General features: G+C 61.0%; 3 protein-coding genes and 1 long non-coding RNA gene across 18 annotated transcripts in view; 2 read left to right on the top strand and 2 right to left on the bottom strand.

Moving 5' to 3' along the window:
- Window positions 1-18,817, top strand: part of LOC310919239 — a 190,737-nt gene that overhangs the window by 77,041 nt on the left and 94,879 nt on the right. The gene's annotated exons all lie outside the window — the stretch shown is intronic.
- The window catches only part of SOX13 (SRY-box transcription factor 13), a 156,009-nt gene that overhangs the window by 69,110 nt on the left and 68,082 nt on the right, over window positions 1-18,817 (top strand). The gene's annotated exons all lie outside the window — the stretch shown is intronic.
- Window positions 964-3,693, bottom strand: GOLT1A (golgi transport 1A). 2 transcript variants are annotated; one of them, XM_083878711.1, is made up of 5 exons: window positions 3,602-3,693; window positions 2,627-2,718; window positions 2,372-2,484; window positions 1,526-1,589; window positions 964-1,265 (listed from the first exon to the last, which is right to left on the bottom strand). In XM_083878711.1, exons 1-5 carry the CDS (start codon window positions 3,624-3,626, stop codon window positions 1,227-1,229), a joined length of 333 nt encoding a protein of 110 aa, XP_083734837.1. In that variant the 5' UTR covers window positions 3,627-3,693; the 3' UTR covers window positions 964-1,226. The 2 variants fall into 2 exon arrangements, with proteins under 2 accessions (XP_083734837.1, XP_083734836.1); XM_083878710.1 differs by having other exon boundaries at window positions 2,372-2,550.
- PLEKHA6 (pleckstrin homology domain containing A6) overlaps window positions 7,477-18,817 on the bottom strand; it is a 39,722-nt gene continuing 28,381 nt past the window's right edge. For 6 of the 14 annotated variants that reach the window (XM_083878403.1, XM_083878414.1, XM_083878412.1 and 3 more), the window contains 15 exons: window positions 18,447-18,527; window positions 16,825-16,893; window positions 16,481-16,561; window positions 15,519-15,668; window positions 15,182-15,277; window positions 14,331-14,442; window positions 14,075-14,214; window positions 11,719-11,845; window positions 11,543-11,631; window positions 10,620-10,817; window positions 10,355-10,519; window positions 10,099-10,232; window positions 9,434-9,576; window positions 7,930-8,054; window positions 7,477-7,677 (listed from right to left, as the gene is read on the bottom strand). In XM_083878403.1, coding sequence (XP_083734529.1) covers window positions 7,939-8,054; window positions 9,434-9,576; window positions 10,099-10,232; window positions 10,355-10,519; window positions 10,620-10,817; window positions 11,543-11,631; window positions 11,719-11,845; window positions 14,075-14,214; window positions 14,331-14,442; window positions 15,182-15,277; window positions 15,519-15,668; window positions 16,481-16,561; window positions 16,825-16,893; window positions 18,447-18,527 — 1,701 coding nt within the window. In that variant the 3' untranslated portion in view covers window positions 7,477-7,677; window positions 7,930-7,938. Of the gene's footprint in view, window positions 7,678-7,929; window positions 8,055-8,692; window positions 9,332-9,380; window positions 9,577-10,098; window positions 10,233-10,354; window positions 10,520-10,619; window positions 10,818-11,542; window positions 11,632-11,718; window positions 11,846-14,074; window positions 14,215-14,330; window positions 14,443-15,181; window positions 15,278-15,518; window positions 15,669-16,480; window positions 16,562-16,824; window positions 16,894-18,446; window positions 18,528-18,817 lie in introns of those variants that run through there. The other 8 variants (XM_083878404.1, XM_083878413.1, XM_083878411.1 and 5 more) reach the window with 3 other exon arrangements.

Genomic DNA, 18,817 nt, shown 5'->3' on the forward strand with positions numbered 1-18,817 from the left:
AGCCATGGGAATGTCCCTGTGCCACCTCCAGTGCTGGCCATGGGAAGGGTTGTGTCACCCACAGGGACATGAGAAGGTCCCTGTGTCATCCCCAGCCATGGGAATGTCCCTTTGCCACCTGCAGCCACAGCCATGGGAAGGTTTCTGTGCCACCTCCAGCTGTGAGAAGGGCTCTGTGGCACCCCCAGCCATGGGCAGGGGAAGGTCCCTGTGCCACCTTCAGCCATAGAAATGTCCCTCTGCCACCCCCAGCCATGGGAATGTCCCTGTGCCACCTCCAGCCATGGCCAGGGGAATGTCCCTCCAGGGAATTGTCATCTCCAACCATGGAAAGGTCCCTGTGCCACCCTCAGCCACTGGAATGTCCCTGTGCCACCTCCAGCCATGAGAATGTCCCTGTGTCATCTCCAGCCATGGAAAGGTCCCTGTGCCATCTCCAGCCGTGGTAATGTCCCTATGCCACCTCCAGCCATGGCCATGGGAAGGTCTCTGTGCCATCTCCAGCCACGCGAAGGTTCCTGTGCCATCTCTGGGAACAGCCGTGGGAATATCCCTGTGCCATCTCCAGTCATGGGAAGGTCCCTGTGCCATCTCCAGTCATGGGAAGGTCCCTGTGCCATCTCCAGCCATGGGAACATCCCTGTGCCATCTCCAGCCATGGGAATATCCCTGTGCCATCTCCAGCCATGGGAACATCCCTGTGCCATCTCCAGCCATGGGAATGTCCCTGTGCCATCTCCAGCCATGCGAATGTCCCTGCACCATCTCCAGCCATGGGAATATCCCTGTGCCATCTCCAGCCATGGGAATATCCCTGTGCCATCTCCAGCCATGGGAAGGTACCTGTGACACCCCCACCCATGGCCACTGTGCCTCCCAGTGACATCAGGAGGTGCCAGTGCTGGGACAAGCCCTGACCATGGGAAAGGAGCCGAGTCTGAGCTCACTCTCAGATATTTTTTTATTTTTTATTAAATTAAATCTTTCACAGAAAATAATTAAATAACTGCAAGAATTCCAGAATCCAGCCTGGCACAGCCCTCGGACCCCGGAGCCTGGCTCGGGAGCTCCGTGGGACAGTGAGGGGACACTGTCCCTGCTGGGGGGTGGCTCTGGCCAGCCCTGAGGGTCCTGGGGACAAGAGAGTCACCAGCTCTTGGGGACAGCCAGACCTGGGGCTCTGTCACCCTGTCCCGTCGCAGCCACTCGGCCCAGAACTGCTCAGGTCACACCATGGAGCCGCTGTCCCCCATTTTCTGCAGGAGCTGCGACAGGGACAGACCAGGATTAGCAGGAAAATCCAGCTCTGGGGACACCAGGGTGACATTTCCTGTGCAATCCCAACCGTGGGGACGGAACTGCCCACCCTGGGGGGCACAGGGGGATGGATCCCAGCCAGGGACTGCCCACCCTGGGGGGCACAGGGGGATGGATCCCAGCCAGGGATTGCCCACCCCTGGGGGCAAAGGGGGTGGGATCCCAGCCAGGGATTGAAGACCCCCAGGGGTCCCCAGCCTCTTCTCACCTGGTTCAGGAGGGGGATGTTTACAAACGAGCCCAAAAACCCAAAAGCCACGGGGAAGAAACTCCTGTGCGGAAACAAAAGGCCCCGCTGAGCTCTGGGGAGCATCCCCCGAGCCCAGGCTCCACCTCCAGGGTCCCATCCTGAGGATCCTGTCCTAGGAATCCCATCCCGAGGATCCCATCCCAATGATCCCATCCTGAGGATCCCATCCCGAGGATCCCATCCCAAGGATCCCATCCCGAGGATCCCCTCCTGAGGATCTCATCCCGAGGATCTCATTCCAATGATCTCATCCTGAGGATCTCATCCCAAGAATCCCATGCCAAGAATCTCATCTCAAGGATTCTCTACCCACAATGCCATCCCAGGGATCTTATCCCAATGATCCCATCCTGAGGATCCCATCCCAATGATCCCATCCCGAGGATCCCATCCCAATGATCCCATCCCAATGATCTCATCCCAATGATCCCATCCCAATGATCCCATCCCAAGAATCTCATCCCAACAATCCTATCCCAAGGATCCCATCCTGAGGATCCCATCCTGAGGATCCCATCCCAATGATCCCATCCCAGTGATCCCATCCCAAGGATCCCATCCTGAGGATTCCATCCTGAGGATCCCATCCCAAGGATCCCATCCCAAGGATCCCATCCCGAGGATCCCATCCCAAGGATCCCATCCTGAGGATCCCATCCTGAGGATCCCATCCTGAGGATCTCATCCCAATGATCCCATCCCAGTGATCCCATCCCAAGGATCCCATCCTGAGGATCCCATCCCAAAGATCCCATCCTGAGGATCCCATCCTGAGGATCCTATCCCAAGGATCCCACCCCACACCTGAAGAGCGAGATGAACCCGTAGGCCTCCAGCAGCATCCCCAGGATGGGCCACCTCATGAGGACCACCACGAGCCCCCCGAAGAAGAAGCTGGTGCCCTTCAGCTTGGGCCGCTGGAAGAAGAAGGTGAAGGTCCTCCGGAAGCCGATGATGAAGACCAGGCCGGAGAGGAAGAGGAGCTGGGAGGAGGGAGGGGAGAGGGTCAGGGCCTCTCCTCCATCCCCCCGGGGGGACCCCCAGCCCGGCCCCACTCACGTTCCCAAAGGCCAGGAGCACCGAGTCGAAGTACAGCAGGATCCCAAAGAGGAGGAAGAAGAGGCCGAAGCCGACCAGGCCCACTCCGATCCCTGGGGAGAACAAGAGCAGAGGCAAAGGCTCAGCCCCACACCCCAGATCCCAGCACCTCCCTGCCCCTTTTCCTCCCAAAAAAACGGGGTTAAATGGGGTAAAAAACGAGGTAAATGGGGTAAAACGCCATCCTGTCATTTCTTAGTGCAGCTAATGAACAATTTGTAAATTCCCATATGAAGCTGTTCTGAGAACAGAAAGTTTCTTTAACACAACAATCTATTCCGAGAGTGAGAAATAAGTGAAAAATTATATTATCCCTGTAATAACAAGGGATTTGTCCCACGAGAATCAGTGAAGAAAATACGTAAACAATCTGAGAATAGATTGATTTGATGGACAGATTAAATGCCTTTTGATAACCCACAGAGTAATTAACAACAAAGCTATTAACCAGTTAGAATTACCCTCGAGGTTTGTAAAAAAACAGTATAAAAGACAGCGTGTGGCAGTAATAAGGAACTTTTACGGAGTCCCTTTGAATCCCTCTGTGTGTTGTCACGGTCCCAATGACAAAAAACCCTTTGGATTTTTTTTTCCCAAACCTCAGGATCAGCCTTTGCTCCCGGGCCAGGCCTGGAAGAGGCCCAGAAACCCCTGAGATAAATCAGGAACCACAAAGGAAAAATCAACGGGGAAAACCCTGTCCAGCCTTTCCCGGCGTTTTTTCCCTTTTCCCTCCAGGAAAGGCTGGAGACAATCCCTGGATGATCCTGGAGAATCTCCCCACAGTCAGCCCATCCCTTTTTCCACCTCACAACCTCCCAGCCCCATCCAGCAGGGATTGGGATCTGCCAAATGTCCCCACGGATCCCTTGGGGTCAGGAATTCCAGCCAGGACAGGAATTCCCGCGGGGACACGGCCACCCCGGGGCTGCTTACGCTGGAAGTCGCTCAGGGACACCATCTTGGGGCTGGGCGAGGCCGGGTGAGGGTGGCCCCACGGACAGGGTGACCCTTGGAAAAGCCCTTTAGTCCCCACGTCATCCTGGGAATCATTAACGGCCCCGGGAACGCCCACGGCGCCACTGCAGGGGACACGGGGGCTCCAGAGGGGACATGGTGTCTCTACAGGGGACATGGTGCCTTTAGACGGGACATGGTGGCTCTAGAAGGGACACGGTGGCTCCAGAGGGGACACAGTGGCTCTACAGGGGACATGGTGGGTCCAACAGGGAGACAGTGGGTCCAAAAGGGACACGGTGGCTTTAGAGGGGACACGGTGGCTTTAGAGGGGACGTGGTGGCTCCAGAGCAGACATGGTGGGTCTAAAAGGGACACGGTGGCTCTAGAGGGGACATGGTGGGTCCAGAGGGGACACGGGGGCTCCACAGGGGACATGGTGGGTCCAACAGGGACATGGTGGGTCCACAGGGGACACGGTGAGTCCAACAGGGACACAGTGGGTCCAGAGGGGACATCGTGGCTCTAGAGGGGACATGGTGGCTCTAGAGGGGACACGGTGGGTCCAGAGGGGACACGGTGGCTCTAGAGGGGACATGGTAGGTCCAACAGGGACATGGTGGGTCCAAAATGGACATGGTGCCTTTGGAGGGGACACGGTGGGTCCAGAGGGGACACGGTGGGTCCAAAAGGGACATGGTGGGTCTAAAATGGACACGGTGGGTCCAGAGGGGACACAGTGGCTTTAGAGGGGACATGGTGGCTCTAGAAGGGACATGGTGGGTCCAAAAGGGACGTGGTGCCTTTAGAGGGGACACGGTGGGTCCAAAAGGGACACGGTGGGTCTAAAAGGGACACGGTGGCTTTAGAGGGGACACGGTGGCTTCAGGGGGACAGAGTGGCCCCAAAGGGGACATGGTGGCTCCAGGAGGACATAGTGGCACTAAGGGGGACACGGTGGCTCCAGCAGGAACAAGGTGGCTCCAAAAGGGGCATGGTGGCTTCAAAAGGGGAACATGGCTCGAGGGGACATGGTGGCTTCAGGGGGACAGGGTGGCCCCAGAAGGGACATGGTGGTTCCAGGGGTCATAGTGACTCCAGGGGGACATGGTGGCCCCAAAAGGGACAAGGCAGCACCAAAAGGGACGAGGTGGCTTTGGGGGGACACAGCTCCAAGGGTCACAGTGCCTTCAGTGGGGACACAGTGGCTCCAGGGGTCATGGTGGCTCCAGAGGGGACATGGTGGCTTCAGGGGGACGAGTGGCTCGTGGCCACCAGACCCTGGTGGTCCTGCCCTCCCTGTCCCTGCGGAATGAGTTCCCTGGGATGGGATGGATCCCTAAAACAGGGAAAACCAGGGGGACTGTGGCTTCCTTGGGGTGGCCGAGCGCCACTGAGGGGACAGTGAAGGTCCCTGCAGTGTCCCCAGGAGTCGCAGCTGATGTGGATTCCCCTGGATTCCCCTGGATTCCCCTGGATTCCTCTGGATTCCCATGGATTCCCATGGATTCCCATGGACCCAGTGGATCCCAGGCTGCTCCATGGGAAAGGAGAGTTTTGGGAATGTCGAGGCTCCTGGGATTTGCTGGTTGGTGTGGGAATATCAGCTCCTCCAGTGTCCCCGTGTCCCCTCTGCCACTCCAGAGCCACCCAAACCCAGCCATTCCCGAAATGTACCCCAGGGGTGGGAATTTTATCCCTGCACAAGCACCAAAACTAACCCCAGCAGGAAAAAAACTCCCCAAAAAAAAGCAGGGAGAGGGAGGCAGAGCCGCCTCTGGAGCCCCCTCACCCCTCGCTTCTCCAACTCAGCATTAAAATCCATATCCAAACTCACCCCTGGAAAAAGAAATACAGGAAAACATTGTTGTTTCATAGATATTTTTATTTTTTTTTTTATTTCTCTACCGCTAGGAAAATATCCCAGAAAACCAAAGCCCTCCCGTCCCACCCTCCCCAAATGCATAAATAGATTTATTTCCTCCCGATGCAAATCCTTCCCGGGTTAACAAGTCACTGCTTTATGAAGTGTTTATGAAAAAATAATAACCAAAAATAAAATTAATTAATTAATTGATTGAGGTTTGGTTTCCTTTTTTTATTATTATTAATAATAATTTTTTTTTAAATAAAATAAAATCGGGGTCACACCTTGGGGACAACAGCTGGTGGCTTTGGGAAGGATGGGATGGGAGTTTTGGGATTGCTCCTCATCCTCTCTGGATCCTGGAGATGGGAATTGCTGCCCCACAGCCATCCCGAGGTGTCCCCAAAATGTCCCCAGAGTAAGGAGGGGGGATCTGCCCCAGTGACCCAAGAAGGGGACACAGGGAAATAAACTCATCCTCTCTTCAAACTTACAGTCTCTGTATATTTTTTTATTATTATTTTAAATAAATTTGCTTTTCTAATAAAAGCAGAAAAAAATAGATATATTATTTTTAATAGGTTTTTTTTTTCCTTTTATTTTTCCCTTTTTTTTTTTTTTTTTTTCCTTTTTTTGTGTTGATTTCCTTCCCCCTCTGATAAATTGGCAAAATTTTTTTTTTTTTTTTTTCCTGTTGGCAGGGCTGAGGCCAACAAATCCTGTGGAGAAGAGAGAAAGAGAGAGCTCGGCACGAGCTTTTTTTCTTTTTTTTTTTTTTCCGGGAAAAGAAGAGGAAAAACCAAATATAGATATATATTATAAATGTAGAATTTCCATCAAACATATATATTAAGGCATGTAAATAGCAAAATAAAGGGCCAGCTTTATGAGCTAAAGGGGCTGAGGGGGAGCGGGGTTTAGGGCTCCAGGGATCCTACAAGTATTGCTAAATTGGGGTTGGGATGCAGGGAGGTCCTGGGGGGGTTGGGGATCGGGCCAGGAGGGATTTGGGATTTGGGATTTGGGATTTGGGATCCAGCTCCCTGCCGCCCTCACATCCTTCCAGGGATTCTGCTTTTTTTTTCTCCCCCACCCTCCAGGACGATAAAGAAAAGGGGGGATTTGCTACAGGAAATCCGAACCGCTGGAAGAGGCTCCAGAGGGATTTTTGGATGGTGATGCGGGATGGGGACAGCCCAGGTGACCCCGCTGTCCCCAAACCCCTGCACAGAGGGGTCCCTGCTGACCCCAGAGCTCCGTTGTCCCACCGGGCACCCCAATTCCTGCTCTGCTCCCATCCAACATCCCCATCCCAGCCCAGAGCTCCCGTTCCGTGCTCGGAGAGCCCTTGGGAGCACCTCGGGAACCTCCGTGTCCCCGCAGTGCCACCTCCGTGTGCCCGCAGTGCCACCTCTGTGTGCCCACAGTGCCACCTCCGTGTGCCCGCAGTGCCACCTCCGTGTCCCCGCAGTGCCACCTCCGTGTGCCCGCAGTGCCACCTCCACCCGTCCTGTCCCCTTTCCTCTCAGGCTGAGCCACCGCTGGTGACACAGGCGGGTTCCAAACCGGGATCAGAGCTCAGGGAACGCCCGAGGAGCCGAGGAGGAACCTCCAGGTGTGCTGGAAGGTGGGAGCACCATCCCAGGTGGGGCCTCCACCCCTCCAGAGAGCCCCTTGGGTCCTGTGCTCGCCGCCGGGCCGGTGGCCGCTGTCACAGCCGTGTCCCCGTGGCCCCGGTGGCTCCTTGGGGACATCCCCGGCCCTCACCGTCCGTGTCCTCGGGGCGAGGCTCCCGTCGGTCGGTGCCGCATCATCTCCCGGTGGTGTCCATCATCTCCCGGTGGTGCCGCATCATCTCCCGGTGGTGTCCATCATCTCCCGGTGGTGTCGCATCATCTCCCGGTGGTGTCGCATCATCTCCCGGTGGTGTCCATCATCTCCCGGTGGTGCCGCATCATCTCCCGATGGTGTCCATCATCTCCCGGTGGTGTCCATCATCTCCCGGTGGTGCCCCATCATCTCCCGGTGGTGTCCATCATCTCCCGGTGGTGCCGCCGCCGCCGCAGAGGAGGGAAAAGGGGGGTCCGGGAGAGCCCAGGACGGCGGCGACAGGCTCGGTGTCACCTCAGAGGGGACTAAAAGGTGGCCCCGTGGAACTTGATGGCGCCGGCAGCGGCCAGGGCTTGAGCTGGGGACAAGGGGGGGACAGGACAGAGGGGCTGAGCTGGGGGGCTCCACCCTGCCCCAGCCCTCCCCGGCGGGAATTTGGCTCCAGAGGAGCCGGGGGAGGTTGTGACCCCCCCAGTATTCATGCTGGGCCCCCCCTTTTCCAGCCTGGCTTTGGGGTTGGGGGGGGGACATTCTCGGTCCATGGAGGAGCCGGGGCTGACGTGGCAGCGAAGGGATGGAGGGGATGACGTCAGAGAGAAGAGGTGCTTACGTCACAGGCTCACACCCGCATGAGGTGGGTGCTGTCGGCGGCCCGGGGCGGCTCGGACGACAGAGGGTTGGTCGGTGGAGTCGGGGAGGCTGGGGAGGTGGGAGGGCTGGGGGTAGCGCACTGAGCTGGAAACGAGAAACCGGAGAGGGCAGTGAAGGAGGGGACAGCGGGGACGGGCAGGGGCAGGGGGGAGAGGGAAGGGAAAGAGGGGGCAGCAAGCACGGGTAGGGCAGAATCACGGCTGTCAGGACAGAGCTACAGCTGGAAGGAGAGTCACAGCTGGCAGGGAAAACAGCCACGGCTGGGCAGGGGACAGAGCCACGGCCGGGCAGGACAAACAGCCACGGCTGGGCAGGGGACAGAGCCACGGCTGGGCAGGACAAACAGCCACGGCTGGGCAGGATGAGGAGGAGGAGCTGGCAGGAAAAAGAGCAACAGCTGGCAGGAAAAAGAGCGATAGGTGGCATAAGAGAGAGTCGCAGCTGGCAGGACAAACAGCCACGGCTGGCAGGGGACAGAGACACAGCTGGCAGGAGAAGGAGGAGCAGCTGGCAGGAAAAGGAGCAACAGCTGGGCAGGGCAGAGAGTCAGAGCTGGGCACAGCACGCACACGTGAGCTCCCGGCAGGGCTCCTCATGGACAAGGCGTGGTGTGACACCGTGGGCACACAGGCACGGTGTGACACCACGGGCACACAGGCACAGTGTGACACCGTGGGCACACAGGCACAGTGTGACACCACAGGCACCTGAGCACAGTGTGACACCGTGGGCACACAGGCACAGTGTGACACCACGGGCACACAGGCACAGTGTGACACCACTGTCAGCCAGGTGCAGGATGTCACCATGCTCACCTGGGCATGGCGTGCCACCTCAATCCCCCCCAGCACGAAGCGCCACCATGCACAGCCACAACGTGCCAGCCCGTGCCACCACAGCCCCTCTGGGCACGGGGTGACACCACAACCCCCCTGTACAGGGTGCCACCTCATGCCACCTCATGCCACCTCGCCAGGCACTCCCACCCTCCTGACAAGGTGCTGGAAGCTGTGGAATGGCTGCTCCATCCCAGGATTTCAGGGCAGGCAGCCCCAGGGGCTGTTGGCATCACCTCTCCCTGACTCCTCTCCTGCCCACTGACCCCTTGCCCTGCTGCCAAATCTGCACCTGCTTTCACCCTCCTGGTACCTCCTGTCCCAGGATCTGCAGGATCCCACCCTCCTGTCCTCCTGGTACCTCCCTGTCCCAGGATCTGCAGGATCCCACCCTCCTGCCCTCTCCCTGTCCCAGGATCTGCAGGATCCCACCCTCCTGGTAGCTCTCTGTTCTGGGATTTGCAGGATCCCACCCTCCTGCCCTCTCCCTGTCCTGGAATCTGCAGGATCCCACCCTCCTGGCACCTCTCTGTCCCGGGATCTGCAGGATCCCACCCTTCTGCCCTCCTGGCACCTCCCTGTCCCGGGATCAGCAGGATCCCACCCTCCCAGCCCCCCGTTCCTCACCCGAGAGCATCCGGCCACGGCGCGAGGCCTCGGCAGCCAGGGCACAGGAGATCTCAATCCTCTTCTCCTGCTCCTGCAGCTGCACCTCAGGGTCCTGCGGGGTGTCCACCTCCCCCTCGGCCAGCGGGATGACATTCTGCAGGCTGGGAACAGCACCCGGGGTCAGCCCCCCACCAGGACCCCCGGGATGGGGTGGGGTGGGATGGGGTGGGGTGGGAAGGAGAGGGGTGGTAGGCTCCCCCTGGGATGGGTGGGGATGGGGTGGAGGTGGGTGGGTGGTCTTAGAATGGGCAGAGAAGGAGTGCAGGTGAGTGGTCAGTCCCCCTCAGGGTGCCCAGGGGAGGGTTTAAGGGTGCAGGTGGGTGGTCAGTCCCCCTCAGGGTGCCCAGGGAAGGGTGCAGGATGGAGGTGGGTGGTGAGTTCCCCTCAGGGTGCCTAGAGAAGGGTGCAGGTGGGTGGTGAGTTCCCCTCAGGGTGCCCAGGGGAGGGTTTCAGGGTGCAGGTGAGTGGTCAGTCCCCCTCAGGGTGCCCAGGGGAGGGTGCAGGATGGAGGTGGGTGGTGAGTTCCCCTCAGGGTGCCCAGGGGAGGGTGCAGGGTGCAGGTGGGTGGTCAGTCCCCCTCAGGATGACCCCTGGCACGGCTGGTGCGGGTGCTTCAGCCTCACCTGGATTTGGCAATGAGTGTCTTGATCCTTTCCACCTTCTTCTGCTTCTCCTTCATCTCCTCGGGGCTGAGGGGCGACTCCGGCTCCAGCTCCACGTAGCGCTCGGGGATCAGCACTTTGTCCGGCGTGGACAGCTGAGGACAGCAGGATGGACACTTGGGGGCCCGTCCCCTCCTTCCCCACCTGGACACATCCCCACGATGCTCCTTGAGGCCAGGGGACGCTGTCACCACCCTGAGGCCACCCAAGTCCTCACCTCCTTGTTGATGTCCACGTCGTAGTGCTGCGGCTCCAGCTCCATCTTGCGCAGCCGGGCGATCTCCTCCTGCGGCGTCTCGTACACCTTGCCGGGCTCGTCGGAGCGCAGCGCGGCCTCCAGGTCCGAGATGTCCACCTCGTGGATGCTGCGGTGCCGCCGCACCTGCGGGAGCGACAGAGTCCCCACGGGGTGACGCGATGTCCCCCGGTGCCACCCCCGCGGTGTCCCCCCCAGCTCCCTCCGCCTGGCTCGGGGGACTCACCACCTTGTAGGAGGAGGGGGTTTTGGTGCCGGGGGGCTCGGGCTGGGGGCCGGGGAGCTGCTGGGGGCCGGGGAGCTGCAGGCTGCGCCGCTTCTCCTTCATGGAGCCGCTCTGGTGCCGCTTCATGCGGTCGATCTGCTCCTCCACGCTCATCTTCACCTTGGTCTCGGCGGCGAACACGGCGCTCTTGGGTCTCTCCTGGGGACGAGGACAGCCCCAGGGTCACCCGCTGGGGGCCGGTGACATCCTACTGGTGCCACCCCCCTCTGCCGGGAGCCGCTGGGATGTCCCCCCCGGGGTGTCACTCCTGGGATGTCACTCCTGGGATGTCACTCCAGGGGTGTCATGGCAGGGATGGGGAGGAAGGTGCTAAATTCATCCCGGGGGTCTCCAGGAGGTGGATGGTGACACTTGGAGCCACAGGCTCCTGTCCCCAGGCTGCAGCAGAGCCCCCCTAGGCTTGCCCAGACCCCCCAGCCGAGCCCCCAGACCCCCCAGCCAAGCCCCCGGACCCTCCAGCCAAGCCCCCAGACCCCCCAGCCAAGCCCCAGACCCCCCAGCTGAGCTGCCAGCCCCTCCAGCCAAGCCCCAGATCCTCCAGCCAAGCCCCCAGACCCCCCAGCCAAGTCCTCAGCACCTCCAGTCAAGCCCCCAGACCCCCCAGCCAAGCCCCCAGCCCCCCAAGCCGAGCCCCTAGACCCTCCAGCCAAGCCCCAGCCCTGCCAGCCAAGCCCCCAGCCCACCCAGTCAAGCCTCAACCCCTCCAGCCGAACCCCCAAACCCCCCAGCCAAGCCCCCAGCCCACCCAGCCGAGCCTCAACCCCTCCAGCTGAGCCCCCAGACCCCCCAGCCAAGCCCCCAGCCCACCCAGCCGAGCCTCAACCCCTCCAGCTGAGCCCTCAGACCCCCCAGCCGAGCCCTACCCGGGAGCTGAGCCCGTTGGCCAGCCCGTTCCTCCTGGGCACCACCTCGTCCTCCGCCGGAGATTTGGTCCTGGGGGGGACGATTCCCACTGCGGGGACACCACGACACCAGGGTGACCCAGGGGAAGGTCCCAGCGCCACCCCCGGGGTCCCGCCGGGTGTCGCCAGTGCCGTACCCTTGTTGAGAGCCGCCTGTTTGTCGCCGTCCTGCTCGGGCCGGCCCTGCGGGAGCCCCTCGGGCGCGGGGCTGGCGGGGCCGGGCCGGGCCGGCTCCTTCTTGCTCTGCTCCAGGCCGGGTTTGGGCTGGGGAGAGGGAAAAGGTCACCGTGAACCCCAGCCCTGGGCCATGCTGTGCCTGGGGACACCCGCTGCTCTTGGGGTGACAGACCAGGGACACACGGACAGGGGACACTCACTGCCCTTGGGGTGACAGACCAGGGACACACGGACAGGGGACACCTGCTGCCCTTGAGGTGACAGACCAGGGACACAGGGACAGGGGACACTCACTGCCCTTGGGGTGACAGACCAGGGACACAGGGACAGGGGACACTCACTGCCCTTGAGGTGACAGACCAGGGACACAGGGATGGGGACACCCACTGCTCTTGGGGTGACAGACCAGGGACACAGGGATGGGGACACCCGCTGCTCTTGGGGTGACAGACCATGGACACATGGACAGGGGACACTCACTGTCCTTGGGGTAACAGACCAGGGACACAGGGATGGGGACACCTGCTGCCCTTGAGGTGACAGATAAGGGACACATGGACAGGGGACACCCACTGCTCTTGGGGTGACAAAGAGACCAGGGACATGCTCCATGGACACAGGGACAGGGGACATCTGCTGCTCTTGTGGTGACAAATCAGGGACACAGGGACAGGGGACGCCTGATGCTCTTGGGGTGGCAAATTGGGGACACAGGGACAGGGGACACACGCTGCCCTTGGGGTGACACACACACCATGGACACTCTCCATGGACTGCAGTCAGGTGGGACCAGACCACCCCAAAATTTTGGGGAAAGGCGCTGAAGGGGCCCTGCTCTTGTCCCTGCTGTGTCCCATCATGTCAGGGCTGGGCACCCACCGCTGTCGCCACAGGAAGGGACAGAGGTTCCTCAAGGTGACAATCCCTCCCCAGCCCCCAGGAGCTCGGGGACAGGGACATCCTGGCTCTGTGCTGGGCCCCAGCAGCACCCTGTGCCCGTGGGGTCACTCAGGGGCAGGACAGCCAGCAAAGGGACATTTTTGGGATCCTTCCCCTGATGGGAACAGCCCGGGAGCTGCTGGGGTGACAGAAGGGTGTGACAACAGGCCCAGCAGCCCCGTGTGTCCCCCTAAAGGCACCCTGACACCCCTGGAGCCACACAGAGCCACCACTGTGCCACCTGTGCTGGGACCGTGTCCCCTCCCAGCTCGGCACAGCCACCGCCTGTCCACGGCCACACATCCCCACCCCTGGCTGTGAGAACACTCGTGTCACCTCTGTGTCCCCACACACGGCCCAGATGTCACCGGGAATTCCCAAATCCCAGTTTTCCCTGGAGCTGAGGGCTCAGAGCCTGCCAGCGCCACCCGGGGAGCGGCGACACCGAAAGACAGCGACAGCGACAGGGCAAAGCAGAGGGGACAACCAGGGACAACCTCCCCGGGAAGAGGAGGAGGAGCAGGAGGGGACAATCCCTGTCCTGAGCGCTCACAGGGCGCGGTGACCCGCTGGGGACACGAGGGGTGGTGGCACGCAGAGCTGTCCCCGCGCCAGGGGTGGATTTGGGGCGGGGGGCTCCGGCTCCTGCCTCATCCCTGCCACCAGGAGGAGGAGGAGGAGGGAACGGGAGGAGGAGGGTGGCGGTGCCCCGCAGCGCTCGGTACCTGTCCCCGCTTGGCCTCTCCGCCGCCCTGGTGCCAGGAAGGGGAGGCGGGGTAGGGCCAGAGGCGGCTCTCGCTGGGGAGCGGAGGAACGGCCGGAGGAGACTCCAGGGGCACGTAGGACTTGGGGAGGGGAGGTCGAGGCGGGCCCGGCTCCTGGGGCGGGCGGGAGCGGGAGGCGTCAGAGCAGAGAAGGAAGAGACAGAGTTAGAAAAGAGACCGAGGTGACAGAAACGCGTCCTGGAGAGAGGGATGGAGGAGGAGGAGGGGGTGACGCCGGGGGGTCCCTCTCGCTGTCCCACTTGTCCCCAGTGCCAGGCAGGGTTGGGGGGCTGTCCAAGTGAAGCCCCCGGGGGTACTGGCAGCACCTCTGTCCGGTCAGGCAGGGTTGGGCAGTCCCCAAATTCCACCCTAAATAAATGTCCTGTGCACAAAGGTGACACCAGCCCTGGTGGCACCAGGAGCAGCCAAAAGCTGGAGCTGAGCAACTCCTGTCCTTCCGGACCCACAAGGACCCCAAAGCCACCAGGTGACAGCGGGGCCCATCCCTGTCACCAAAACGCTGTCCCCAGGCAGAGCCACCAGGGGAGGCAGCGCCGTGCCCGGTGCCCCCATCCCCTGCTGGTGACAAAGAGGGGACAGCAGGGTCACTGACCTCGCCAGGGCCTGGCTTGGTGGGCGATCCCTGGGAGCCAGAGATGAGGGAGAAGGGGCTCAGGGGGCTGGTGAGGCTGGCAGAGCTCAGGGGGCTGGCGGGGCTGTTGGAGCTGTACGTGCCCGAGGCGCCCAGGGCCACTGCAGGAGGGAAAGGAGCAGCAATGAGATAATTAATGACAGGATAATAACGAGATAATCCTCCCCCCCACGAGCAGGAGCCCAACAGGGACAGCCCAGGGACAGCCCCCTGTCACCTCTGTGCTTGGCGGTGTCGGTGCCACGGGAGGGGTTGTTCTTCCTCAGCCCCTCCATCACGTCCTGGATCCGCCAGATCTCCTTCTGGATCTGCCGGTTCAGCATCTCGTTCTGGACGGGGAAAGGCAGAGCTCAGAGGGGTCCTGGGGACACCGGGGCCAACCCCAAACCAGGCTGGACCCCAGCCCTGAACTGAGCTGTAGGATCTGACTGACCCTGAACCATCCTATCCAGTGTTTTTGTCCTGCAGGAAGGCCGGGATCTGCTCCCCAGGAACCCACCCGGGCTGGGGACAGCTGGGGGGACTCTGGGCTGTCCCCTCAGTGTCACCCTCGGTGGCCAAAGCTGGACATGAGGGCTGGGCACGGAGAACCCACTGGTGGGGGGTACAGGGGGATTTCATCTCCATGGGGACCCCAGGGGTGGAGGGGACCTGGATGTCCAGGTTCAGGGGTGACAGGGGACACACACACCTGGATGTCCAGGTTTAAGGGGTGGCAGGGGACATTCTCACCTGGATGTCCAGGTTAAAGGTGACAAGGGACACACACACCTGGATGTCCAGGTTAAAGGTGGCAGAGGACACACCACCTGGGTGTCCAGGTTCAGGGGTGACAAGGGACACTGTGACCTGGATGTCCAGGTTCAGGGTGACAAGGGACACACACACCTGGATGTCCAGGTTTAGGGTGACAAGGGACACTGTGACCTGGATGCCCAGGTTCAGGGTGACAGGGGACATTCTCACCTGGATGCCCAGGTTTCGGGGTGACAGAGGACACACACACCTGGATGCCCAGGTTTAGGGGACATTCTCACCTGGATGCCCAGGTATAGGGGACATTCTCACCTGGATGTCCAGGTTCAGCTGCTCCCAGAGGTCATCGTGCAGGGTGGACACCTCGCTCTCCAGGGTCTCATACTCAGCTGTGCTGTTTGCCAGGGCCTGAGGGGACAGTGGGGGGATCAGGGGGGACACCCAGCACAGCCCCCCGGGCTGGGGAGGGGGGTGGCAGCAGTGGGGACAAGCTCTGAGGAGCCTGAGGCACAGAAGAGACAGAACCAGGAGCTGAGGTGGCACCTGGAGGGTGCCCAATTTACTTTGTCCCTGCAGCCATCCAGGGGGGATTCTCTGTTTGTTTTCCATCTGGGAAGGGGAAGAAAAGGACCCAAATCCATCCTGTTACCGTGCTGGCCTGGGACAGCTCCACACGGATGTTGATGAGCTGGTTCTGCAGCGATTCCTTCTTGTGCAGCAGCTTCTCTGGGTAGGCGGGCTGGCTCCCAAACATCTCCAGCTCCTGGTGCGTCCCCATCAGGGCACTCTCCAGGCTCTCCTGTGGGGACACACGGAGACACGAGGTCAGTGACACACCAGGGATGTCACAGCCTCTCCCCCAGCTCAGAAATGTCCCCAAGATGAGGCTGCAGCATCCCTGGAAGTGTCCAAAGCCAGCTTGGGGAAGCTGGGATAGCGGCCCAGAGGTGGAACGAGGTGTTTGTAATGTCCCTTCAACCGGGGGATGGCAGGAGACACTGTGACCTGGATGTCCAGGTTCAGGGTGACAGGGGACACTGTGACCTGGATGTTCAGGTTAAGGGTGACAAGGGACACACACAGGTTCAGGGTGAGAAGGGACATTTTCACCTTCATGTCCAGGTTCAGGGGTGGCAGGGAACACTGTGACCTGCATGTCCAGGTCCAGGGTGACAGGGGACACTCACACCTGCATGTCCAGGTTCAGGGGTGACAGGGGACACTCACACCTGGATGTCCAGGTTCAGGGTGGCAGGGGACACTGTGACCTGGATGTCCAGGTCCAGGGTGACAGGGGACACTCACACCTGCATGTCCAGGTTCAGGGGTGACAGGGGACACTCACACCTGGATGTCCAGGTTCAGGGTGGCAGGGGACACTGTGACCTGGATGTCCAGGTTCAGGGTGACAGGGGACACACACACCTGGATGTCCAGGTTCAGGGGTGACAGGGGACACTCACACCTGGATGTCCAGGTTCAGGGTGGCAGGGGACACTCACACCTGCACATCCAGGTTCAACCCAACCCCTCCCGTGGTGACATCACTTCCTCACCACGCAGGTGCCACCCCCATGTCCCCGTGTGACCACCTGAGGTGCCACCACGTACCTTCTCAGCCCGGAGCTGCTGCACCAGCCTCTCCTGCTCCCGCAGCACCTTGTTCTGCTCGCAGAGCTTCCCCAGCAGCTTCTGCGCCAGAGCGGGGGAAAGAGAAACAGGGGAGAGGATGAGCAGGATAAGAATCCCACTGGGACTCAGGCAGGACTGAGGGGATTGATGAGGGTGATGGTCACAGAGGTCATAGATGGTCATTGCAGGGACTTGGGGATGACATGGGACAAACTGGGAGATGGGGCAAGACCCAAACTCAGGGGAAGGTTTATCCCCGAGGAGCACAAAGCTCTGCCTGGGGGGGACAGGGGGCACAGAGGGGGCACAGGACCGGCTCTTACATCGGTGTCCTGCTCGCTGATCTTGTAGGGCTGCAGGGTGTCCCTGTAGGGCTCCGGGAACGGCGTCACCTGCAAACAGAGCGAGGGCTGAGCCCGGCCCTCCCCGGGGGCGCCCAGGGAAGGGGAGGCAGCTCCCGGCCCCTCTCTCCCATCCCTGCCAGCCGGGAAAAGGAGCCCCGGAGGTGATGGACGCTCCCCATCAGTCACTGGGAGTCACTGGGATGGAGCCGCAGCCTCTCCTCGGGTACCATTCACCGCCGCCGTTCCCGTTCCGGCGGCAGGGAAAACAAAAGGCAGCGCCATCGAGCTGTAATTGCACCTCGGCGGGAGTGGGAGCACCGATAAATCAGCAGCTGTTTTACCCCCGCCCGGCTTCTCCCGTGAGTCATTTTCCTTTCCTGGAAATCTCAATTACTAATGGGACCTTCGGCAATTAACTGCCTCCCCAGAGCTGGAGATGAAAGGCTCGAGATAGGAAGGAGGGGAGGGATCATTATTTGCTAGAAAGCAGAGAAGGTTTTTCGGAGCCTTTTAAAAGCTCCGGGATGATGCAAATGGATGCGGATGTGGGAAATGCCCGCGGGGCCGGAGGCAGAGCCGGGTGGATGGGGATGGAGCGGCCCCCGGGCAGGGAGCCCGGCCAGGCGGAGGATTCACCCTCCAGCACATCCCTGCCGGCAGCGGATGGGAACAGGCGCCGGCTTTTTGTAGGAAAATCCCATTGAGGAAGCGCCCAGGGCAGCACAACCGGGGCCCAAGAGATGTGATGTCCCATGCAGGGATGTCCCAGGGCTGGGGACAGGAGGAGAGGGGAAAGGCTGTTCCCTGGGCCTGTTCCAGGAATTATTCTGTTGGTTTAGGAGCTGCATTCACGTCACCCCACAACTTCTACTTGAAAAACAAGGACGAGCCAAGATCCGCGCGTCCCAGAGTCCCCTGGGGTGGCTGTGTCCCCAAGAGTCCCTGGGGTGGCTCTGTCCCCAAGAGTCCCTGGGGTGGCTCTGTCCCCAGGAGTCCTCAGGGTGGCTCTGTCCTCAAGAGTCCCCTGGGGTGGCTGTGTCCCCAAGAGTCCCCAGGGTGGCTCTGTCCGAGAGTCCCCGGGGACAGTTTGGTCCCCAAAATTCACCAGAGGCAGCTCCATCCAGGAGTCCCCGGGGACAGCTCGGTCCCCAAGAGTCCCCAGGGGTGGCTCTGTCCCCAAGAGTCCCCAGGGGTGGCTCCATCTGAGTCCCTGGGGGTGGCTCTGTCCGAGAGTCCCCAGGGGTGGCTCTGTCTGAGTTCCCGAGGGCAGCTCGGTCCCTGACAGTCTCCGGGGGTGGCTCTGTCCCCAAGAGTCCCTGGGGGTGGCTCTGTCCCCAGGAGTCCCGGGGACAGCTCGGTCCCCACCTCGCGCTGCAGGCACGAGGATTTGCCGGCTGGGAATGGCTCATGGATGGGGTACAGCAAAGCCTGGGATGGAGCAGCGCGTTCCCCCGAGAGCGGGATGTGCCGGGATGCCGCGGCGATGGCAGGAGGTGACACCGGGTGACAGCAGGTGACCCCGGGTGGCAGGAGGTGACACCGGGTGACCGGCACGGCCGCCCAGGCACAAGCCATGCAGGGCCTGGTGGCCGGAGCCTTACTTGCATGTAGAGCTGGGCCCTAGGGGAGGAGGTCTCCACCATCCTGTTCACCATAGTGATGAGGGTCTCGCTCTCGCTCATCTGCGGCACACAGGGAAGGAAAGGGGACACGGGTCAGCGGGGACACACACTGTGACAGCCGTGACCGCTCCAGGAGCCCTGGGCAATGCAAAGTGCCACCCCCTGAGGTGGCCCAGGGGCTCCAGATGTGGCCTGGTGCTGCTGTTGCTCCTTTTGGTGTGATTTTTTTGGGAGGAAAGCACGGATCAAACAGAGGCAGCTCGGGGCAGGTGGCACAGACAGACGGGGATGGCCCGGCACACAGACGGACACACGGACAGGCCCTGGCACTGCCCCACAGCTCTGTGCCC

Source organism: Zosterops lateralis (genome assembly GCF_965231275.1).
Source record: "Zosterops lateralis genome assembly, chromosome: 26".
NCBI lineage: Eukaryota > Metazoa > Chordata > Aves > Passeriformes > Zosteropidae > Zosterops > Zosterops lateralis.